The 26,240-nt window shown below is 37.5% G+C and overlaps 1 protein-coding gene across 1 annotated transcript in view; it reads left to right on the top strand.

Moving 5' to 3' along the window:
- Positions 1-26,240, top strand: part of CSTPP1 (centriolar satellite-associated tubulin polyglutamylase complex regulator 1) — a gene marked incomplete at both ends in the record, with an annotated part of 155,478 nt that overhangs the window by 20,062 nt on the left and 109,176 nt on the right. The window contains 1 exon segment of the mRNA XM_084245469.1: positions 18,092-18,194. Coding sequence (XP_084101595.1) covers positions 18,092-18,194 — 103 coding nt within the window.

Raw genomic sequence — 26,240 nt, 5'->3', positions numbered from 1 at the left:
GGCTGAGATCAGTTCACTGTTCAAGAATTGGAGTGAGAGTTATTTCACCTTTCCTTGATGAGTTGGATTATTTGAGCTGTTGAAGTTTTCTAAAGAAATCTTCTGGGACCTCCCTGGTGGCGCAAGGGATTAAGACTCTACCTATGAACAAAAACAAAGAGAAACCCCACCAACTGGGAGAACATTTTTGCAACCAACACTAATGATAAAGGACTGATCACAAAAATCTGCAAAGAGCTGATGAGACTCAACAACAACAAAGAAAATAATCCAGTCAAAAAATGGGCAGAAGAGCTAAAAAGAAACTTCTCTGAAAAGGAAATGCAAATGGCCAACAGGCATATGAAAAAATGTTCAACATCACTTGTCATCAGGGAAATGCAAATCAAAACTACCATGAGATACCATCTTACACCAGTGAGAATGGCACATATTAAAAAAACTAGCAACAACAAATGTTGGCGAGGGTGTGGAGAAAAAGGAACTCTTCTGCACTGTTGGTGGGAGTGCAAACTGGTCCAACCACTGTGGAAAGCTGTGTGGAGATTTCTGGACCTACTAAACATAGAGCTTCCATATGATCCAGCAATTCCACTCCTAGGTATTTACCCAAAGGACACAGAAACATCAATTCCAAAGAACACCTGCACCCCTATGTTTATAGCAGCACTGTTTACAATAGCTAAGCTTTGGAAACAACCCAAATGCCCAAAAATAGATGACTGGATCAAGAAGATGTGGTACATATACACCATGGAATATTACTCAGCATTCAAAAAAGATAAACACATGCAATTTGCAGCAACATGGATGGCGCTGGAAGGGATCATGCTCAGTGAAATAAGCCAAAAAGAAAAAGAAAAATACCGGATGGTCTCACTCATAGCAGGAATCTAGAAAACTTAAATAAGGGACCAGGAAAATGAATAACTATAAGAAAGTGAAAATCAAAATCAACAAAAAACTATGAACCAGAGACACTTTTAGGGGGGCGGGGGCGGGAGGGGAGGGATTGGGGTCAGAATGTGGGGGCTGCAATTGTATGGGGAATATAACAATAAAATTTATTATCTAAAAAAAACAAAAAAAAACAAAACAAACAAACAAAAAAGACTCTACCTATGAAGCTGTCTGCAGCTGCTGCAGTGCAAGTTCAATTCCCAGCCAGGGAGTTTCCCACATGGCGCAGCAGACCTCTCCTGACTCGCCCGCTGCTCCCCTCAGCAGTGTACTTCAGTCAATTTGCCTGTTCTGTTCCCCACTCTGTCTCTGGTGAATCCTCTCACCGCACCCCCCTCCTCTGGCCTGTACCCCAGTACTTGTATGCATAAATAAATAATTCTTTAAAAAAAAAAAAGAAAGATTTCTGGTAACATTTGCAGAAGTTCAACCCACTGGTGGAACTAGATTGTGACTATTAGAAATTCTTTTGCTATCTCTTCTTATGCTACCCCTCATTTGTTCATTTTTTTCTCTACTGCAGAAATGCAGAATTGGAGAAGGAAATGGAGCTATCATGAGTTCTAATGTTGAACAGAATATTTCCCCAGTAAATTGAAACATTAATTTTAAAAAGTCTTTCTGTAAGTTCTGTGAAATACCAAGACAGTGATTTGTCTCTATTTTGCAATCATGTTATTTGTGTTTATATCAGCAAATTAGTATTAACCATAGTCATTTTAAACTTTCTAAATTTCTCTAATAATTATCCTAATTCTGTAATTCAGTGGATAAAATTTAAATTTATGGAATTAGAGTTCAGGTTTTTGTCCTACTATTTACAAGCTATATGACCTTGGGCAGTTTCCTCATTTGTAAAATGGAGATGATAATCTTGGCCTTATCTGACTCCTAGGTTGATTGCAAGGGTCAATGAAATAATATAGTGTAAGCATTTAGTAAATTTCCCAGGGAAATACCAGTATTATTGATTAAGTAATGAAAGTCATTAAAACTTTGCTTGGTTTACAACAATGGTAAACCTTGAAGAAAACATTACATCTCTTCAGATATTAAAATAGTGTCTGAAAACACTCTCCAATCCTAGCATGCCATTAGGTCAAAGAATAGGTCAGTGAACACTCTGATTGGTACATTAGTTTAATTACTTCATTTGTACATTTGGGAAAATATATAAATACTTTAAATTAACATTAGGTTTGTCTGCATACAACAGAAAAACCTGAAATATCATGGTTTAAGCATATTAGATTATTTCTCTTTTGTGGAAAAGAAGTCTGAAAATAAGCAGTCCTCAACTGGTATGGTTGTTCCAAAGTGTAATCAGGATTCTATTTCATCTTTTATCTCATGATCAATAAAGACTAAATGGGCTCTCTGTTATCCCCTTGGGTGAATAAGGAACATCTTTCAATTGAAGCAGTTCCATCTAAGTACTTTCCAGAAGACCCATTCAATTCTGTGTTTTTGTAGCTTAATCACGTGACTAAGCTTAGCTGCAAGAGAAGCTGAGAAATATGATCTTAATGCTGAGGCCATAAACCCAGGTAAAGTTTCTGGAGTATATTTCTAAGGACCTGGTGTTGGTCACTAGTAGTCTTTACCACAACATTACATAAATATATGGGTGTTTTCTGTTATAAATTACCCTACCCTTCCTAACACACAAGTGCACACTCATACACACCTAGTTCACATTCATATATATTCTACCTATTTAATTTTGTTTCCTGGGTGAATTAGTCTATGACTGTTATTCTATGCTAATGAATTATATACTGGTATCAATGCTTGGTGACTGTTGCCAGCTTTAGGACAGTGACCCATTGAGGTCATTAAACTGCTATCTGATTTTTTTTCAGGACAGCCAGTTGACCAACAGTGTGGATTAACTATGTGTGTGGTCACACTATGCTTAATACTGTAAAAGACATATGTGGGATATAACACAGATTCTTCCTCCAGTATTTGGTCTTAGTGAATGGAGCTCTCATATTCCCAAGTGCCCAAAAAAGGAGCTCAAAGATCTCTTTAATTCCTTCACATTTTTTACCTCTCATAACCAACTCAGTTAACAACTTCCATTGAGTCTCCCTTTTTTGTTTTGATATCTCATGCCCATTACTGTTTCCCTAATTCAGATTTTTATTATCTCTGACCTGGACTATTTTTTTTTTTTTTTGGTGGGACCCTCGCCGGTGGCCGGGAATCAAACTGGCGCTGCAGAGGCTGTGCACAGCCTCACAACCCAGCGCTCAACCGCTGCGCCACCAGGGGAGGCCCTGATCTGGACTATTTCAATAGCTGCTTTAGTTGCATCTCTAATCTTTCTCCTTCCACAGTGCTGCCAGAGTAATCTTGCAGAAATCATTATCTGATTATCTTTCTCTTGCTCAAAATCCTTCAATGGTTTCTCCAAATCTCTGCTCCTTTCTTTTAGGACTTTACTATGATGACACTGTCCTGCCTTATCTTTTAGCAATACTGAATTATCTGTAGCTTTCTGGATCGACCATGCTTTTCATATCTTCCTACTTCTGCGTATGCTGATATGTCTGTATTGAATATCCTCCCCATACTATTTTACCCAACAAATTCTTTCACATCCTTTCTCAGCTTAAATCCTTCTTTAAAGCTCTATTTCTCCTAGGCAAACTTAGATACTCCTTGTCTTTACACTTTTTATATATCTCATTTGTAGCAATTATACTACATTGTAGCTGTTGATTGGTATGTCTGCTTCTCCAATAGACAGTAAAAGAATAAAGATCATGCTTAGGAATTAATAATTATTAACAAATAAGGTATTTAAGAAATAATTAGGCATTAAATAATTATTAAACAAGTAAAGAAATATCTCTTACTTTTTATTGATATATAATGACATTTACATTATTTTTTTCGAGTGTACAACATGATGATTGATACTTGTATACAATTGTAATTTTTGAGGATACTAACATAAAATAAATGGAAGGTGTTCAATCAGTATTCAATCAAGCATATCATAGTAAGTAATAGGAGTTCAGGGAAAAAAAGAAGTGGAAGGAATTAAAGAAGGAGTCAAGAATATATCTCCATAGGGAGATAACATTGATTTGAGCAGGAAAACCTAAAAATTCTAGGAACACATTTTTATATTCAACAATATTTGTACAAAGGTATATTTATTAAGTAGGCAAAAATTAAGTAAACATATTAAATAGACCAAAAAAAAAAAAGGAAAGAAAAATGAAAAAGGAAGAACCCTACAAAATGCAAGGGGTATATTGGTTTAATTTTGAACCTTTTAATCTACAAATATCCTTAGTATCTTTTACATTAGCTTCTCATCTCTGACAAAAATCAAAGTCCCATTGTACAAATGTTTTACTAACTCTGTTATATCATTTGCAATGATCCACATTATCTCAACCTGCACTTTTTTATGTTTATACATGTACAATATTAATATATGCCTTGACTAAGTAGCACAGTTCAAAAAATATTTAATAAGGCATATATTGAGAGAGATTGTTCCCAACCTGTCGCAATGTACTCTTTCCTCTTTTCCTGTGCCCTATAGTACACTGATTTTATTTTCTTCATTCAACTTTTAAATCCATATAAGATTATGGTCTGATTCTCCCAGTTTCCAATGCTGTTGAACTTTACCATTTTCCCCTCAAATAGCAGTGTTTTCTACTTTTTTCTAGACCTATATTTTTCTGTCTTTTAATCATAAAGGATATAATTACTTGCTATCTCTGCTTGTCTCCTAAATTTAAGGGTTCAGTAATCTGATTATCAATCCTTAGATTATCTTCCAGACAGCCATTATATTAAAGAAAGTTAAATTTTATTATATTTATAAATATAATAATAACTGACTGCTCATTCTAAATTAAGTAACCAAGAGAGGTCATTGGGACAATCGTGGGAGGACATGATTTAAGTCCTGGTGAAAAGGAATCGTTCAATGGAAATTGAGGATGAGGAATTTGGGGTCAGAAGGTTTCATGGGCTATTGTGGTGAAAGAAAACCAATCACATGCTCCTGGAAAAAGAGATGGGTATTTATTCTGTTTGTTTTTTTTTCTTTTTTCTAATAGTTCGACCAGGAACTCTTAGGGGAGCTATAGATGAACGTTAGTAAGTGAATGCTCTAAAGTTATATATAACATATTAAATCATATCTATGTTTCTCTATGAGAAAGCATTTGCAGCTTTGACCAGATTCTTTTTATCACTTAACTAAAAAGGTTCTCACTCTTAAAAATGGATGATAAAGCCTCCAGGTGATTAAGAAGGAGAAAGAGTCATACTTCATTGATCCTCCCATGAATGAACATGGCTACTATGATAACACATGGATTCTGTGTGAGCTAGGGTTCAGTTACAAAAGATACAGAAGTAAAGGGTGAGAAAGTGTAGAGAGGGAAGAAGGATTTGCCTTCAGTCAGTCTTGGGTCTTGCCATTATTAGCTGCATGACTTCGGACAAGTTAATAAACCTGAGTCTCTTCAGCTATACAATAAGGATAATAAGTATGCTAAATGATAGCTGTGAATATTAAATAAGATAATACAGCTTGAGTACATAGTATAATTCTTGGCACACAGTAGGGATAATCCTCTCCCCAAGGTTTTAATTTTTCTGTATTGTTTTTTAAAGGCTGATATGGTATATTTTACTTGAAAGGATTGGTACTCAGCAAGTACATCTTCAGAGAACTACCCAGTGATGGTCACACTTAAGAAGACCACATCTTATTAAGTGGTTAGTTTAGAGGCTCTTCCCCAAGCAGATTTGTCAGTGGGTATGTAGAAATCACACATTGGACTTGTTGCCTGGCAGCACGTGTCCCTGAGTGGAAGTACATGGCTTGCATTGTAATGTCATCAGTGCAGGGGCCAGCTGGCTGGACATGTACAGCCACATGGGCTGGGGACTTCATTCCTCAACAAAACAGCAGCCAGCACCAGGGTTAACAGAAAATGACAAACCAGGCATGGATGAGGGAGGCGCCAGCAGAGCAGCGGGATGTCCTTTGATTTGCTTCTGTTATTTGCATGTCTTTCTTGTGATGTCTGTGAAATGTTCAGAATGACAAAGTTTTTTAAGGACCTGCTGACTCCGCCTGAAAATGTGAAAAACCTCCCGTTTAGAAACCTATTATGTCAGCTAGCCTGCATTTTCTATATCTTTTTCTTCATTTTTTATTAATGCAAACATTTGCATGAAGACAGAACCTTTGTTTCTTAAAGAGTTCATCTGCTCCTGCTGCTTACTGGCCCTGCCATGCAAGAGCACAACAGAACCTTTGTTATGCTTTCAGCAAAGCTGTTTATGAACGGTGGCTTACTGAGGACTGCTTCCTGTGCTGTGTGCTTCCATTTTGTCCAAAAAGAAAAAAAGAAAATAGTTCTTAGGAGTGAAAAGAATTTGGACTTTCTTTTATTCAAGTCCTGGATGTTGAAATGACAAGTAGCTCCCAAATTTGTGAGGCACTGGTAATTGCATCGAATGCATTTTTTTCCCCCACTTTACCTTGAACATAATGAGGCTCTTAGTAACAATAGAAGGGACAAGTGCTTTCTCATTGGAATAGAGAGAAGGAAAAGTGAAAGGGCAACAGAAAGAGGGGTTGAGGACAGGACAAAAGTGGCTTCCTGTAAGAACCCTAACTTTGTAACAGAATGTGTTTTGGTGTTTAGTCTTCCCCACCTGGGAGGCACAGGCCTAAAATGATTGAGTTGAATAAAGAATAGCACCACGGTGTCCAAATAGTGATGCAGTGTATGTATTCATTCAGTAAATATTGAACAACTGCTATGTGGAAGACGCTGAGTGTTAAAGGGAATAAAAGATGAAGTAGTCTTGGCCCTGACCTGTCTGTAAGGAGAGAGAGCCATTGGGAATATTTAAAATAGATCCTTAGGGAGATCCAGATAGGAACACTGCTTTTGGCAGGGAGAGAATCTGGGAATGCTTCAGGACAAAGGTTGCATTTAAGTAGGGCCTGGTAGGAAAGGTGGGATTGGACATTGCTGCTATGTTGGAATGACAGAATAAATTCAAAGTATACTTTTAGAGGGTGCTTTGGTCTTTTACACCATTAATTTAGACGAATGTTAAGTATTGGCATGAGTCTTCTATGGAAACTAAACTAAGAGCACTGTCTAGCCTATGCTATTTCAGTCATCCACCTCATATGACTTCTGCATGTGTCCTAGGTTTCTATAAGAACATCCTTACTTCCATACCAAAAATAGAAACTCAGAGGGATTACTGAGCATTAATACAACCATTTCCCATAAGCAAGGTATAGGCAGAGATCTGAGTAGGGATTTGACACCTGAGACTTTGAGAAGCCTTGAAAAGATCTGAAAAATCCCCACCTTCATAAGAGGGAGTGTCAACAAGAAGAAAGGACTGGGAGTTCTAAGCCTATGAGTTTTCAACTGCCTTAAATTAGAACTCTTTGGTAACTTTTTACAATTAGAGTGAATAACATCCTGTTACTGTTAATTCAGTTGTTGTGGGTGCTCATTTTTTTGGGGGGGCGGTGCTCATTTTTATGCAGTTGTTTTGAGTATAAAATGTGAAGTGATTGAAAAGTTGTTGCTTTAGTATCATATTGTTTTACTATCACTAATCTGTGTATTAAAAAGGTGCAAGATTTATGTGATCTGAAAGAAACCAGAGTATTAATCTGTATATTGATGGTTGAATTGCATGTTACCAAATATAATTGCTGATAATCTGTAGTGCATAGTTTGCCTCAAAGGCTGTAACCTTTGATGATGATATATAGTACAATCAATTTTCACCTCTTGCCTGAAGTGACATTATAGCTGGCTCATGAGTTACTCCATGTTTAACAACTTACAGATTGTTTTTAAACCTCCGATACTTTCTGGAAAATAGTTTTGTGAATATTTATTTATGCATACAGGCCAGAGGTGTGTGTGGGGGAGGTGAGAGGATTTACCAGAGACAGAGTGGGGAACAGAACAGGCAGAGGGACCGAAGTACACTGCTAAGGGGAGCAGCGGGTGAGAGAGGAGAGGTCTGCTGCGCCATGTGGGTAGCTCCCTGGCTGGGGATGGAACTCTTGCTGCAGTGGCTGAGGATTGCTTCATAGGTTGCATCTTAACCCCTTGTGCCACCAGGGAGGCCTAGTTTTGTGAATATTTATAGAGTTGATTTGAGAACTATGTAGCGGATTCTCAAATAATTTCATTGGAATTATTTATAATATTGGAATTCATTGGAATTCCATTGGAAATTCATTATAATATTGAAGAAGAAAAAAAATTTATTCCCTGCAGGGGGCTGCTATGTGGAATTTACATGTTCTCCATACATCTAGGTAGTTTTTCTCTAGGTAGTGTGTTTTCCTCCCACACCCCAGAGATGTTCACATTAAGTTAATAAGTGTGTCTGAATTGTCCCTGTCTGAGTGAGTGTGGATGTGGGTGTGTGTCTGAGTGTGCCCTGGGGTGGGTGGATCATGTTGAGGGTTGGTTCTTACCTTGCACACTGAGCTGAGTGAAAAAAAAATGCAAGAAAATATTTGAAGTGTTTTGGGTCTTTGCTTAGAAGTTTGGTGATGCTTTTGTGACTAGAAATATACTGTAGGAACTTACATCAATTAGCCTGTGGTAAATTTGGTTTTGTTATATGTAGTTTTGCTTAAAGTCGCTGTTTCCAAGAACCTATCAGGATGTGAAGCAAGGACTTACTGTACTGCTCTATGAGTAGCTATTTTTGCAAAGCTATGTCATGACAATTATTACTTGGGTTCTTCCTGGGTCCCATAGATTGTTAACTGTGGGAAACTTAAGTGCTACTTTAGATTTCTCTAACATTCAGGCAGTACATTCTGTTATGGTTAGCTAGCTGAGTGCTATAAATTTGGAATTCTGTAAATGCCTCTTGAAGAAAAAAATGCAGTAGTTTCTAACCCTTGAAATCACCAGGCTCCAATGCACTAATTCTTTATTATGAAAGTTAATGCTGGAAATACTGAAGCAATAGGATTTAAGCATTTAGCTTAAATATAAAAATATAAAACCCCCACCAATTTTAGGAAGAAGGGAAGAGGGAAGAATTAGTGGTTGACCAGAGACCGACTCAAAGCACTCAGCTTTGCACAGCTGATAGAATACCTCTATTGGCTGAGTTTGTTGTTCTCAACTTTACATAAAATCTTTTTTTAAAAAAAAAGATTTATTTATTTACACATGCAAGAACCCAAGAACCGGGCTGTAGGCCAGAGGTGTGGGCGGGGATTGGGGGAGAGGATTCACCAGAGACAGAGTGGGGAGCAGAACAGGCAAACTGACTGAAATATACTGCTGAGGGGAGCAGCGGGCAAGACAGGAGAGGTCTGCTGCGCCATGTGAGTCAGCTCCCTGGCCAGGGATTGAGCTCATGTTGTAGTGGCTGGTGATAGCTTGGTAGCACCAGGTCTTTAACCCCTGCTCCACCAGGAAGGCCCTACATAAATATCTTTAGTCACCTCTTTTTTTCTACTTGTGGCAGGTGATGTTAACATACGTGTAATGCTTTGTCTCTGGCATGTCCCTTAGTATTTGAGTTTGACTAGCTGTGTAGCAGCACTTTGGTGGTTTGAATGCTCAACTGCAACCTATTTGTTTTGTCTGTTGTATAATTAATTATTAAAGTAAAAGATTGTTCCTTAATTTGTTAAGTTTTTTCTTAAAAATTTTTATTTGAGACTGATTATGCTGCATAGCTGTTTAAGGCTACAGTATAGTAGAGACCAAAGGCCTAGATTTAGGGTCTGGCTTAGATTTAGGTCCTGTTTCTGCTATTTACTTGCCCTGTAGCCTTTAGGTAAATTACCTGTCAAAGTGTTCCATTTTTCATCTATAAAATAGGGATAAAATAAAAGTATCCATCTCGTAGAATTGTTATGAGAATTAAATGAATTAATGCCTATAAGATGCTTAGAATGCTGTCTTGTACAGAGAGCTTAGTAAATGTCATTGTAATATTTATAGATATGACTACCATTACATTATGATGCTCAATAGCTATTAAAACAAGGAGGCTTCCTGCATTATTGCAAGATGTTTCTAAGGCTGTTGATCTGCTACGTGTAATTCCTTTACATTTTTTTCTGGGAGCCCAGAGTTAAACTTGACAGCTATTTTATAGTCAGAATTAGTAGTTTTTGAGTGACCTGATTCATGGTTAACAATTTTACTTTATTTTTTTCTACTGCAAGTTTTAAGTGTCTTTTTGTACCATACTCGCTGTTAATTGTGATCTCAGAGTTTGGGTAATTACTCAGGGATGTAATTGGTTTAACTAAAGTTTACACCAGAAGAAAATGTCAGGTAGTAGGTTTATACACTTGTAGTGGAAATGACCTGTTGAGCAAGATGCAAAGCCCCAAAGCCACAGGTAAATACTTTTGATATACTAGCATTTAAAACTCGGTGCAATGAAAAATACCATAGACAAATTAAAAGAAAAGCCATAAGGTAAGAGAAATATTTTTTCAACATATAGAACTAGAAAAGAACTACAAATCAGGAAGATTAAAAAAAAAAAAAAACAGAGAGGAAAATGGGCAAAGTATACTAGCAGTTTATTCACAGAAGAAATACAAATAAACATGACAATATGCTTAACTTTATTTGTAATTAAGAAAACTGAAATTAAAACAACAATGAGAAAAAATCTAATAACTGTTACATTGGCAAAATAAAATATCTTGGACCAAGGATTGTAAAAAACAGATGTTCTTATGGCTGTAAATTAGGATAGACACTTTAAAACAATTGTGCGTTTCTAGTCAGCCTCCATTCCATTCTTTTCTTTTCTTTTATATAATTCTTACATCATTTTTCATTTTTGCACAATGTATGCATTTTCATTTTGTTTATATTCCCCATGCAATTGCACCCCTCCCCTTATTTTGACCCTAGTCCTTCCTCTCCCTGCTCCTCTTCCCCCTCTCCCTCCCCCCACCCCCGTAGTGTCTCTCTGGTTTATAGTTGCTTGTTGATTTTGATTTTCACTTTATATTAATTAGTCTTTTTCCTGGTCCCTTATTTAGGTTTTCTAAATTCCTGCTATGAGTGAGACCATCCAGTATTTTTCTTTTACTTTCTGACTTATTTCGCTGAGCATGATTCCTTCTAGTTCCATCCATGTTGCTGCAAACTGCATGTGTTTATCTTTTTTGATTGCTGAGTAATATTCCATTGTGTATATGTACCACATCTCCTTAATCCAGTCATCTATTTTTGGGCATTTGGGCTGTTTCCAAAGCTTAGCTATTGTAAATAGTGCTGCTATAAACATAGGGGTGCAGGTCCCCTTTGGAATTAATGTTTCTGTGCCCTTTGAGTAAATAACTAGGAGTGGAATTGCTGGATCATATGGAAGCTCTATGTTTAGTAGGTCAGGAAATCTCCACACAGCTCTCCATAATGTCAACCTCCATTCCATTCTGATGTATCTATCTATAAGAAATTTTGCATATATGCACAGAGAAATAAGTACAAGAATGTTTTACACATCACATTTTGTTATAATGAAAACAACCTAAATATCAATAGGGAAATATTTGTCATTGGGAGATATCAAAAGGGTAAGTTGGTTTCATATTGTTTTATAAAAGATCCAGCCATAATTGAGTGTAATAAAAAGAAAAGTACAAAAAGTTTATTACCTATTTACAGAAAACTAAATTTCTTAAAATAGAGCAAAACCAGCCTCAGAAACTATATTTCTGTGTTTTAAAGTTTGCCTACTAAACTGATAATAGTTATTATCAGTGAGAATGAAACTGGATTTTACCTTTTTCTGAGTGTTTGAACATTTAAAATAATTATATTATTTTATAATTATATGTGTATTAAATTGTATATTTGTGATTAGAAATGAACATTTTTAAATTGTAAAACCATGCTAATACTTTGAATTACCAACTTATCTTTCTTTTCTAGTATTAACAGTGGAGAGTCAGCAATTTCCAGATAATGCAGTGTAAAATGGAACACTTAGGAGGCTTTTGGATTTTTCTTGTTTTTTAATATTATTTTTTTTATTATTATTATTTTTTTTATAGAGGCATGTTTTATTTATTTATTAATTTTATTTGTTTGTTTTTGTTTATACATGCACTGGGTACAGTCAGAAGCGTGAGAGGGTGAGAGAATTCACCAGAGCCAGAGCGGGGAGCAGAGCAGGCAGAAGGACTGAAGTACACTGCTGAGGGGAGCAGCGGGCGGCAGGAGAGGTCTGCGCGCCATGTGGGACCCTCCTCCGGTGGCCGGGGAGCAGCTGGGGATCGAACCGGCGCCGCAGAGGCCGCGGGCAGCTTCGCAACCCAGCGCTCAACCGCGGCGCCACCGGGGAGGCCCGATTTTTTTTCTTGTTTTTGTTTTTGAGAGGTTGTAATATAAGGGCTTGGACTTGGAGACAGATCTAAGCCTGAATACTAGCTCAGCCATTTTTATTAAGACCGAGCAACTTCTTCAACTTCTCTGAGCTTCCAAAAAGTCTATTAGGTATACCTACTTCATTGGGTTATATACAGATTGCATGTATTAGTTCTCATTACCTCATCCCTTTCGGTCAAGGAAATTGGTCTAGTGTGGTCTAAGATCAAAGATGGTTTCGTATGGTTGATACAGTATCTCACCAGAACATACTACATCCCTAAATCAGGACATACCAATAAAGACAGAGGCTGTAAATAATTAATTTTAAAGGTCTACTAACTTTTTTAATGATTAAGCTATCTATTTGTACTTCACAAGATTAGATACTGTATCATGCTAGTGATTTATGTGTGATACTGAATTTGAAGCTTCTTAACAGTTTACATGACAGGTTGTTAGTTTAATAGGATTAGTTTTCTTATCTCAGAGAACAGTCTTAATTTAATTCAACATTTGTGCCAGCCAGCTTCAGAATCCCAAGAGACTTCAAATACCAACATGTTTCTCAAAAGGACTCTGGTAAGGGAGGGAAAAAATCAGATTTAAAGTTGAGTGTCTATCCATAGGTTTTTCGCTTACACGGTTATTATTTTTGTGTGTCTATTATATCACATATAATAATTCATGTGAATATTTTTCCAGTAAGACTTATTTATTCTACTATAGGGACTCTGTGTTAAATAATACAATTATAAAATAAGAGTATTCTAACTTATGTTGTAGTTGGAAATTCTAGGCCCCTGAAGCAAAAATTTTTAAATGCGACCCCTTATCATTCAATTGCGAAACAAACAACTAATACTTTGATGGTATTTATGTTTGGGAAGAGAGTAAAAAGAAATAGTTTTGGACTTTCCCCATATAAATTAGAGCCTGGATAATTAGCAGTTAATAAGTGAATGCTTCCCACAAGTTTAAAGGCTATAACTGAAATGGGTATATGATTATGTGTATTATTATATGTGTAGGGTTTCATATAGCCCAATAATCCTTGAGATAATCTGTAAACATCCTTGGTTGGATGAGCAGAACTGTAAACAAGTTAGAAGGGAGCTAGGTGGTAAATTGGGATCTTGGTGTTCATTAGAATATTGTCTTGTGGGTTTTGTAATGTCTGGGAGGGGTATAGAGTAACACTAGTAATGAAAATAACAATGATAAAAATGATAGCTCAGATTCGATGGCTTGTAGAAACATTGACTCAAACATAGTGCTATTATCTTGAACTTAGGTGAATGCATTAACAATAAATGATAGGTAATATTTATTACACACTTACTGTGTGCCAAGCACTATGCTATGATTATTATATACATTATTTTATTTAATCCTCTCTATAACCTTAGGTGATAGTTACTCTTCCCCAATTTTACAGAAAAGGATAGAGAGATTAGGTACCTTGCTTAAATTCACAGTTAATGTGTGCCAGAGCTAAAAATGAAATCCAGGTTAGTCTGACTCCAGAGCCCATATTCCTAACTATTATAGTAAATTGCCATATCATTTTAACTTGTAGAATCACTATCTAGCAAGAATAATAATATATATCATATAAATCAAATATTTTCTGAGTTGATTCATTATTCTTACTGTCATACCCATCATACCCATTTTCTAGCAGGAGTACCTGATATAGAGAGAAATCTGATCAGTGTAGAGAGATTTAACAGAACAGATTTAATAAACGATTTCCTTCATTTGTGAGGTTCATATGAATATCATACAGTGTTTACTTATATTTTACTTAGATTTTTCGGTGCATGTTGAAGATAAAAGAGCATCTCTTAGACTGCAATGCTCTCTGAGCAAGACACAGATAACTTGGGCCTTAATGTGGTTTTCAAAACAACAGAGCCTTATTGGTATGTGTTAGAAAACAGTCCTTTTTGTGGAAGGCAGGGCAAAACAGAAGAGGAAAAACCAATCTGAAATGCTTTTCCTTTTCTAAGAGGGCAGCTAAGGTGCCCAGATATCTTTGCCCTCCAGGGGTGCAGGTGTGCAGTTTTTATACTTTAATCAGTCACATAAATTAAAGCCTATTCCTTTGCATTCAAAAATAATATAAAATGACACTCTCTATGTTTTATTGCCAGGCAAGAGCTTTGAACTTCTGTCTCATTGAAGTTTGATAAACTGCAAGGGTTTTCCAGGATTGGGTGGTACACTTAACCATAGAGGGAGCAATGCACTGATAAGAACTGCAGGTGAAGGAAACCACCATGGAGCAGCTACTAGAGATTGGCTACTGTGAAATTATCTGTAGGGAACAACTTTTCCCCACCTCACCTGCTTTCTTAGTTCCTTCCCTTTTCCCAGATGAAAAAAAGCACCAGGGCTTTCTGATACCTTTTTGTGAACTGGTAGTGGATGGGGTGAATACTTTGTGATAGGGTGGTTCTTTGTAAGAAACTGAAATTTGGTGACAAGCTCTAACTTCACACAAATGCAGATTAGCATGTACACCTATGCCAGTGGGGAAAGGACACACACATATCACATGACACAGATAAACCAATTTCTTAAGTGATTTTATTATCAACACACACAACTCCCTCTGTGATCTGTGTAAAATAAAGATAACATTTGCTTCCAAAACTGATTATAAAATGTCAGTGATGCAGTGGTGTGGTGTAAAGAGGATAGGTTCTTGGTTTGAGATGAACCTTGGTTCAGATCTTGGCTTCTCTTACTAGCTGTGTAATTGAGCAAGTTACTTTAATTCTATGTGTCTTAGTTCTCCCATTTGTAAAGAGGAAGTAATCAAACTACCTGTCATAGGATTGTTGTGAAGACTAAATAAAATAAGTCATGTAAAACAACTGGCAGAATATTAGGCACTTTGTTCAGTAAATTGCATAGGAGCTCAAATTGATGTTATATTATTATATTATATTATATTATCAGTATTATTGTATGTAATATTAAAGTAAACATCTGGTTGATAGATGAATGTTAAATATAGTCCTTTTTCTTTCTTTTTTGTATTCTAGAAGAGTCTTCCTTTTTTTTTTTCTTTTTACATTGCTGAGGGGAGCAGCGGGCTGCAGGAGAGGTCTGCATGCCATGTGGGACTCTCAACAGTGGCCGGGGATGGAACTGGCGCTGCAGAGACTGTGGGCAGCTTCACAGCCCAGCGCTCAACTACTGGGCAACCAGGGGAGGCCCCTCCTTTTTTTTTTTTAAGGAGGAAAAAAGTACTTTGATTCTAACTGCTCTGAAAAACAGTTCTCCTTTAAACAGCTGTCACGTTGACTTTTAGTCCCATGAGCTAGAATGTAGTAGCAGTATGATTTGCTTCTCAGTGAGATTCTTTCATAGCTACCATCAAAAAAAAAAAAAGTCCTGTACTAACCTTAGGTAGATCTATATCACCACAAAGCCCATATAGACCCAGGAAGAAATCTTTTGGTAAGACCAAGATAAGTGAATAGAAGAAGAGGAAAATACAGAGGTGAAAATATAACTTCTTTTAATGTTTGTTTGGCCATTTTTCCCAATTCATGCTAATTTTGATTATTGCTATTTTGAAGACAATTAATTTTAGAAATTGGCATATATTATCTCAAAACTTCACTTTGCCATTTTTTTAGAGAAATAGTTTTCCAGTTAGATGAACTCTTTTTTTTTCTTTTGCAGAAGTACTAGAGTGCAGGCCGGAGGTGCAAGGGGTGAGAGGATTCATCAGAACCAGAGTGGGGAGCAGAACAGGCAGATTTTCTGAGATACACGGCTAAGGGGAGCAACGGGTGAGACAGGAGAGGTCTGCTTTGCCCTCTGTGGATTAGCTCCCTGGCTGGGGATCAAACTCAGGCCATAGCAATGAAAGTGCTGAGATTTAACCCCTAGGCCACCAAGGAGACCACTGATGAAGCATTAATCTTATTTTTGCATCATTTTGGAGGGATTGGAGCTGCTGGAGAACATTCACAGTGGTTGACAGAACATGTCATAGAAGGTCAACTTGTCATTCACCTGGGTTTAAAGCTGATGCAAATGTGGTGAAACCATTGTCAGTGAAGACTTTCTTGAGTCCAGCTGGTGTAGATAAACTTATTTGCTTTATTTAAAAGACCTCCAGGACTTCAAGAATAGCTTTTGGAAGTACCCATTTTTATAAATTTCAGATAATTTCTCCGTATTTTCAGGAGGGATGAAACTGTGAAAGAAGCAAATGTTCATCTTGGTAGCTATTTCATAGAATTGCGTTTTGACAGAATATCCATAAGTCTTGGTTTTTTGTTCTCACTATTCAGAAGAAACTATTTGAAAAATATTTTTGAATGGTAAATAGAAACACTGAATTGGAAGTTTGTATGTGAAGTGTGCTACGATACACTATTGTATCTAATGAGAAAATTCAGGGAAGGGAAAAAAAGCAATTGTTGAGAACCTGCTAAATTAGAAATTCTACCCTGTGTTGTTCACTGAAGTAAGTCCCCAAAAGCCCACGGAGACAAGCTTTTAAGAAAATATGTTATCAAGCAAGTCAGGCACCATGGTGTGACGTGTGTTATCTTATTTAATTCTCATAAGCTTATGATGGAAATAGTAGTTATGTTGCGAAAGTAATAGCGTTAGTCACATTTTTCAGTGATGCATTAGAGAGTGGTTGGCTCAACAGTGGTTGAGCACAGAGGTCGCAGAGTTTGGTATTGGTAGGGCTAAGGATGGAACTCAGGACTCTAAATTTTATTTATTTTTATTTTTTATTTGTTTTTTTAGAGGCATGTTTTATTTATTTATTTGTTTGTTTGTTTGTTTTATACATGTACTGGGTACAGTCAGAAGCGCGGGAGGGTGAGAGAATTCACCAGAGCCAGAGCGGGGAGCAGAGCAGGCAGAAGGACCGAAGTACACTGCTGAGGGGAGCAGCGGGCAGCAGGAGAGGTCTGCGCGCCATGTGGGACCCTCTTTCGGTGGCCGGGGAGCAGCCAGGGATTGAACCGGCGCCGCAGAGGCTGCGGGCAGCTTCGCAACCCAGCGCTCAACCGCTGTGCCACTGGGGAGGCCCAGGACTCTAAATTTTAAAGCCCTAATTCTGACCCAGTGATTTCTTAAATTTCAGGGTACAAGAAGCAACAAGGGCACTTCTGCAGCCAGTGCAGAAAACGTAATTTCTGATAAATCAAGCTGCACAGATTTCATGGTCTTACTATTACCAAGGTTCACAACTTACAATGCCAGCATTGAAATATTCATGGTCCCTAGACTTTTCAGTGAAATTTTTTAAACTAAAGAAATATTTTTTCTTTGCAATCAGATCATTTATACTTCAGACATGGAGCCACTATTTCCTGGGCCTAATTTCTGAAACATTTAGAAGTAGAAGAGGGTAGAAAAATGTGAGAAGAAAAAAAATTCCAGGTATATCTGCTAAATGTTGCTAAAACTCATCATCATCAACTCACCCTCATCACTGAAATGAATAATAAAGAGTTGATGCTAATACTAACAGCCAATCACATGGAAATAGGTCATCTCCCATTCTACCTTTTGAGACCCTAGCTCAGTTAGGGCCAGCATGCTTGGATTGACTATTTCAGTCGACTTCCCAGAGCACAGCCTGCACCTTGATTAATTTTCATGGCCTCCTAGGATTGGGAAGGACTTTTTTATTTTGTCTTTCTCTCACTTTTTTCTTTCTCTCTTATTTTTGTTTGCAGCTCAGCGACATGTCCTCACATACATGGAGGATGCAGTGTGTCAGCTACTAGAGAACAAGGAAGATATTAGCCAATATGGCATTGCCAGATTCTTCACTGAATAGTAAGTACATGACTGTTTTACCATAAGGTGCCAGACAGAGGCAGCACTTGGAAGCAGGACAGGCACATGAAGAATAGAGGTGGCCTATGGGTTAAGTCTCAGTGCTATCACTGCTTCGGCCTGAGTTCAATCCCCAGCCAGGGAGCTAATCCACATATGCTGTGGGAGCCGTCTTCTGTCTTAACCGCTGCTCCCCTCACCAGTGTATTTCAGTCAGTCTGCCTGTTCTGCTCCTCACTGTGTCTCTGGTGAATCCTCTCCCTGCACCTCTGGCCTATACTCCAGTTCTTCTATGCAAAAATAAAATCTTAAAAAAAAAAAAAGAATAGAGCAAGACAATGCTAATTATGGAGTAGCAATGAACACTTGGTTTTGGTAGATTGATTGAGGGGTGTTCAAATCTGTTTTGGAGCATGGCTTTGGTGCAATAGTTTTGTCCACTGAAAAGTCTCATAAACGGTCATGACAGCAGCGCTCAGTAGCTGTCTCTTGACCTGTTAGATATGTTTCTTTAGGTCCCTCTTACAATTTTTAACTTTCTCTGTGATTCAAAATATTCATTCCCATTTCCTTTTAGAAAATGTACTTCTAACCTGTGTTTTTCATGGCTCAGTTCTTTCATGAAAATATTTAGGATAATGTTCTTTTTCATTTCTCTTTCTACAGGATGCTGTGCCATCAGTGATTTAAGACTATTTCTAGTAGCAGGATATATTTCATAGATTATATCTTTGAAAGGGTTTTTTTTTTTTTTTTTTTTTGGACAGTATTCTTTGAGTGTATCAAAGTCAAAAACAATACCTTTTTTAAATATTACAAAAGTGTTTTGGGCTGAATGAGATAGTAATGTTAAAACACCTTGGTTTTCTTTAAAACACCTTAAAAGGATGTGCAAAATAAATATAAAGCATTTTTAATACCAATATACTACATATATTTATGTAATAATTTTGGATTATCTTTATTTTTTTAGTTTATTGGGATCTTTCTAAGAAAGAGTGGCCTCTTACAAAATTTTATTTAAAATGACTCATTAACTCAAGTCCATCCTCCTTGAACTCAGCTATTTCCTTTCTATTCTTCAGAGGTTCCTTGAAGATCAGATATCTTTCTTATCACCTAAACGTAGGTTGCTCTTAAGGGAATTCTCTCTCTAGCTCTTTTGCTGAGTTAAGGTCTTATAAATAAAAATCTAGATTCCTTATGGATAGGAATTTCAAGATCCTGGGAAAAGCAGGCTTTCCAGGCACAGAGCTGGTCCTTTCTCCCAATTTTCTAAAGGAGAATGAAGTGGAGAAAGGAATCATCCTTGTTCTCATAGTGTGGGCTGAAGCAAATGAGGTGGGCAGGGAATAAAGACTGAGATTGAATAGCCTTCCTTGCTTTTACAGGACCTACAAGTCTAGGGGTCAAGTTTCTGGGCTGTTTAATCTACACCAGTACTCTTGAGGCTCCTTGCCAAGTGAAATATGATTCTTCTGGGGGCAATGTGTCTTCCCTCCTTTTTCCATTTTACTCCCTACCTATCTCCCTCCACCCCCCATCTCCTTTATAAGTCTTTCCCCTGTTACACTGTTTTCTTGAAGGTAGGTATCATTTTCTTCATCTTTGTTTACTCCCAGTGCCTTGCACAATGCTTAGCATATAGCAGGTGTTAGGTAAATGTTGAATCTATAGCTCTATCTATATTTAAAGTTATTGCATATTATCTTCTCTTATTCTTGATCTTGTTACTAATAAAGACTGTCTCTTTTGTTGATCCTTTTTGATAAAGCTCTGTATTCAGCCATTTAAGAATCTGCAAACCATGTGTATAGCACTCCAAAAGTGAACTCCACTTGTCTGTGTAACCAAAACAACACTAGAGAGCCAGTAATAAAGCTTACAACTGTTTCAGAATGCTGTTGCCTGGAGTTTTGATCTATCAATATGCTGTTGAAAATTTTTGAGATTTTCCACAGTGCTGATAGAAATCTGGTTGCCAAGTGAGCTGTTTCTTGTCCTTGGGAAATTTAAAATTACATAATATATGTGACTGGCACATACCTGACACTTTGATAACTGACACACCATATTGGCTTGAGGCAAATTATTTTGAGAAGTGAATCAACATCAAAGCTCTAAAATCCTTTTAAAAAAGACTTGAAAGATGTGGATGTATGATAGAATTAGAAGTAGTATTTGGTAGACAAGGAGACCTGAATAATAGAAACTCCTGATTTTACTTTGATTGTGAATTTTATTTACCTGGTGAAAATCCTTCTTTTTCAGGCCTGTTTTGTATTGCTGCATAGTAGCACGATGTGAAAAGAGCTCTGCTCTAGGCAGAAGAGCTACTTATTTGTATAAGTCCTTGCTCTATAATCTTGGGCAAATTTCTGAAATTTTTTCATCTTCAGTTGCCTAATCTATGAAATGCAGTAATTAAAGTTTGATGATTGTGATGTAGAAAGTATGTATTATAATAAGCAGTTTTTTATTAAATTGTCATACTATGTCTCAGGCACTATACTTACTTGAAATAGGTACTATTATCTGTCTTATAGGTGAGGAAACTGGGGTTCAAAAGGGTTAAAACAGCTTTTTTTTATATAAATTTTATTTTTATATTCCCCATACAATTGCAACCCCCTTATTTTGACCCCAATCCCTTCCCTCCCCAACCCCCACCCCCCATAGAGTGTCTCTGGTTCATAGTTGTTTGTTGATTTTGATTTTTACTTTCTTATAGTTATTCTTTTTCCTGGTCCCTTATTTGAGTTTTCTAGATTCCTGCTATGAGTGAGACCATCCGGTATTTTTCTTTTTCTTTCTGGCTTATTTCGCTGAGCATGATCCCTTCCAGTGCCATCCATGTTGCTGCAAATGGCATGTGTTTATCTTTTTTGAATGCTGAATAATATTCCATGGTATATATGTACCACATCTTCTTGATCCAGTCATCTATTTTTGGGCATTTGGGTTGCTTCCAAAGCTTAGCTATTGTAAGTAGTGCTGCTATAAACGTAGGGGTGCAGGTGCTCTTTGGAATTGATGTTTCTGTGTCCTTTGGGTAAATACCTAGGAGTGGAATTGCTGGATCATATGGAAGCTCTATGTTTAGTAGGTCCAGAAATCTCCACACAGCTCTCCATAGTGGTTGGACCAGTTTGCACTCCCACTAACAGTGCAGGAGAGTTCCTTTTTCTCCACAACCTCGCCAACATTTGTTGTTGCTAGTTTTTTAATATGTGCCATTCTCACTGGTGTAAGATGGTATCTCATGGTAGTTTTGATTTGCATTTCCCTGATGACAAGTGATGTTGAACATCTTTTTCATATACCTGTTGGCCATTCGCATTTCCTCTTCAGAGAAGTTTCTTTTTAGCTCTTCTGCCCTTTTTTTTTTTTTTTCTTCTAATAACATTTTGCTTTCTTCTGCCCATTTTTTGACTGGATTATTTTCTTTGTTTTTGTTGAGTCTCATTAGCTCTTTGTAGATTTTTGTGATCAGTCCTTTATCATTAGTGTTGTGTGCAAAAATGTTCTCCCAGTTGGTGGGGTTTCTCTTTGTTTTTGTTATTGTCTCTAGCTGTGCATAAGCTCTTTAATTTGATGTAGTCCCAGCTTAAAACAGCTTCTTTAGGCCTCCCTGGTGGTGCAAGGGGTTAAGATGCAGCCTATGGAGCTATCCTGTCCGTAGCCACTGAAAACAAGTTCGGTCCCTGGTCAGCCAGGGAGTGACCCACATGGTGCAGCAGACCTCTCCTGACTCGCCCGCTGCTCCCTTCAGCAGTGCATTTCAGTCAATCTGCCTGTTCTGTTCCCCACTCTGTCTTTGGTGAATCCTCTCACCCCCCACACCTCTAGCCTGTACTCCAGTTCTTGTATGCATAAATAAATAAATCTTAAAAAAACAAGCAAACAGCTTCTTTCAGTTCACAAGCTAAAAGTGACAGAGTTAGCAATCAAGCCTGCTTTGCAGTATTACAAAGGCCTCTATTCTGTACTTCTTTTAGTCATTATACTGCCTGATATTATTACAGACCTAACTAGATGATATTTTGAGGTTTTCTAGCTGTAATTTCTCAATTCATCGAGTTTTCCCTTTTGAACTATATTTCCCAAAGCTTATCACATAGCCTTGTCTGGTGATCTCAGTTCATTGTCATATAAGTGTTTAGTCTTGGCCTTTTTGGGAGATATAGTTGGCTATGTCTCTAAACAATAGGAAGCATGAGTTTAAAAAAAAAGTTAACTATACACTTCCATCTCTGTTTCAACTCCACACCTCTAGATTTTCATACATTTAGTGATGGATGATTTGCCTTTGGACAATGATAAAAGTACTCTTCAAAGCTCTTTTTTTAAAGCTTTCTCTACTCATTTTACTCTCTGGGTCCACTTGTTCTCTCACCTGCACTGTCATTCCTTGGTTGTTAGTGTTTTCCAACAAATCCTTGATTGCTCCAGCAAATCAGGATATGCTGTAAAACATGAGTAGCGAAGCTGCACTACACATGTATATCTGCAAGACTTTGAACTCTTAGATCATATTCCTCTGGACACGGTTGAGAGAAGGATACTAAATCCTGAAGGATTTTCTTTTATGTTATATGCAGCCTCTATCTCTGAATGTTGTCTTTCAACCAGTGGAAGGAAAAAGGAATTAATATTTAGAGGTGCCACTCTAAAAATAGACCAAATGTCAGCACGGGGTCAGGACCTCTGGGGAAGTACATCCAAGAAAAAGAGACTAGAGTAGCTATAACTTAGAAACCACAGCACAGTGTGACCAGGTTCTTGTGGTAGAGACAAAATGAGATGTGGCTTTTTAAGACATTGAAAAATAATGATGAGAGAAAAACAGGCTGAAATATGAGAATTCCTATCAGAAATGGGAACCATTCTTCACAGGCAAAATTGATAGTTACAACACTGTGGTATCAGGGAGCTTGACTTCCACATACTAATATAGAAAAGAATGATGCTCTGTGGTCTTGGTTGGTGGGCCCAGGAGGGCTCTTTCTATGATCAAGTATCTTGTTTTTGCTGTTTTTTTTTAAATGATGATTTTAGCTTTAGGGGAAGTTTTCATGATGACTGTTTTGGTTGCAAGTATACTGATTACTTTGATTGATGGAGGTTTATTTTAAGGCTATGTGAGAATATAAGACAGCATTCATTCATAAATTCATTGAGTCAGTAATAAATGTGGTTACCTACTTCGTACCTAGACAATGGAGATAGAGTAGTGAACAATACAAATACGCTGCTTACCCTCCTGGACCTATGGTTTTAGTGAGTAAGATAGTAAACCAGTTGACTGAAGATGACAACAATAACTAATAGTTAATACATACTTGCTATATGCTAGGTAATATTCTAAGCGTATAACATGTATTGTCTCATTTAATTCTCACAATAGTACCTTGAAGTGGGACATTAGTACTATTGTCATTTTACACTTTAGGAAATTCAGGCAAATAAAAGCAATATTCCCAAGATTACACAGCTGAAAACTGTAACAAGATAACTTATAAGGAAATAACTAGGGTAATGCAATATATAGGTTGCCAGAAGGCACCAGGAGGAGATAGCATTTGAGAGTTTATTACATGGAATGATTGGCTCATCTCATTAGAGAGCTAGTACGTTGTCTTGGCTCAGATGACTACTCTCTTCTTCATCCATCTTTATTACCCAGGCTTTCTGTATCCAAATAAGATAATTTGACATATTTGCTGCTGCTCAAAATGGAATACCCTTAGTAGACAGTGTTCATAGAATGCCACCTTATAGGTAAATGGTTTACTGCTCATATACAATAAGAAAAAATTATTGGTCATTAAACTTATTTGTGTCATCAGGGCCTCCCTGGTGGCGCAAGAGGTTAAGACACAGCATTATGATGGGCCTCCCCTGGTGGCGTAGGCGGTTGAGTGCAATGCTATGAAGCTGTCTGCAGCTTCTGCAGCTTCTGCAGCGCTGGTTCAATCCCAGCCGGCCGGCGAGGGTCCCACATGTTGCAGCAGACCTATCCTGTCCCGCCCGCTGCTCCCCTCAGCAGTGTATTTCGGTTGTCTGCCGGTTCTGCTCCCTGCTCTCTCTCTAGTGAGTCCTCTCACCCTGCCGCGCATCTGGCCTGTACTCCAGTTCTTGTATAAATAAATAAATAAAATCTTAAAAAAAAAAAAAAAAGACACAGCTCTATGAAGCCACTACAGCACAAATTCAATCCCTGGCCACGGAGGTGACCCACATAGCGCAGCGGACCTCTCCTGTCTCGCCCGCTGCTCCCTTCAGCAATGTAGTTCAGTACATCTGCCTGTTCTGTTCCCCACTCTGTCTCTGGTGAATTCTCTCACCCACTGCATCTCTGGCCTGTATCCCAGCTCTTATATGCATAAATAAATAAAAATCTTTAAAAAAAACAAACTTATTTGTGTCATCTAATATATGGTCTAAATGTAGAGATAGAAATCTGTCAGTTTTTAGGAAAGGAACATTAATAATTTCATCCAGATATATATTAATTACCAGAGTTGAATTGGGAAGTTGCATACCTTTAATGTACTCTTGAAATAAAAGGTACCAACATCAAATTTCTTTTTTATTGTTTTGATTAGATAAATCCATGAGATGGATTTTATCATATTTTATTATGAAATGAATTTTATTAATTCACTCCTGAAAAAAAAAGGGAGATTCCAAAAGTGCATTTTCCTAAGTCACTTAAAATATAACTCTAATGAAACCAATACATGATTATAAAATGCATATTTCTTTTCTTAAACAGGTACTCTGTGAAAAGATGCCCCACTTCTCTCAAGTAATCTAGAATTATCAAGGCGTAAACTTGCAGTTCTAAAGTTGGCAGGTTTTTTAGGATTATCCACCATCCAGCATTTAAGTAATACTATTTCGTTTGTGTGTGTGTGTGTGTGTGTGTGTGTGCCCATGGTAACAGAGGAGCAGAGATTTGCAGCAAGGAGAAACACTTCAGAACAAACTAGGACTTCACTGATTTTCAGGCTCCTAGCTTTGCATGAGCAATGGACTTGAGACTTCTCTGGGCCATTTATGCTCCATGTTTTCCCTCCTTATTGTTAAATTGAGCCAAAATGTGGTGTGGTGAAGTAATGGTGACTAATCCTATTACAGGCTTCTTCAAAGGGGGTAATGCTTCTCCCTGCAACCCCCCCACCCCAATCTTTTTTCCATAGTTCAGTTCTTAGCTAGAGTTGACACATTGTAACAGAAAATTACCCATTTCTCATTGTCAGCATCTGGATTCTCACAGACTCAGATAATTGGCAGGAATAGATTTTCCCCTTGAGCTAAAGCAATCCTGTCCTCTCTGTTACTGGCTCAGGCGCTTTTGTTAAGCCAGTGTTTGAAATCTCTAGAAGATTTTGGTTCTTTTCTGTACTACCAGAGGTATGCTACAGAGAATTGGTGCATTGAGAGTCACCAAAACCTATTTTGAAACTTAAAAATCCAGGTTCATTGAGGAGCCAAGAAACTGCCTGTTTGCTTAGAACCTATCTCTCTTCTTTAGTCCCTTCATGTTTTGATTACAGGAAACCATCCAACAGCACTTGACCTGGTAACTGAGGAAGCCATTTCACAGCCCATTGGTCCCCTGACTCATTTAGAAGTCAGAGTCAAAGGTTATGCAAGTAATAATTGGGCCCAGATTCACCCTGTCAGGAAAAACTTTACTTCCCCACCCCCTTCCCTTCTGCAAGTTAAGAAAAACTTAGCTGTTGTGAAATCGCTCAGTAAGAGGAAATGAAGGTACTCCATCCTTGGCTCAAGTACTTTCAGACCCAGTGATATTATTCCTGTTTTTATGGGAGCTGCTTTGCAGCTAGTTAGTAAGAAACTTTTGGTATAATTCTCTACATTAAAATATTCCCCCTTAGAGGCATTCCTTGATTTTTTTAACCTACAAATGATATAAAGAATCTTTACTAGGTTCAAGCCCTGATATTCCTTCTACCACCACTCTGATAATTCCCTGAGTACACCTTTGGCAATCAGGTAGGCACACACATCTGAATT

The sequence above is a fragment of the Talpa europaea genome (assembly GCF_964194135.1).
Source record: "Talpa europaea genome assembly, chromosome: 1".
NCBI lineage: Eukaryota > Metazoa > Chordata > Mammalia > Eulipotyphla > Talpidae > Talpa > Talpa europaea.
This window is presented reverse-complemented; position numbering and strand designations above follow the sequence as displayed.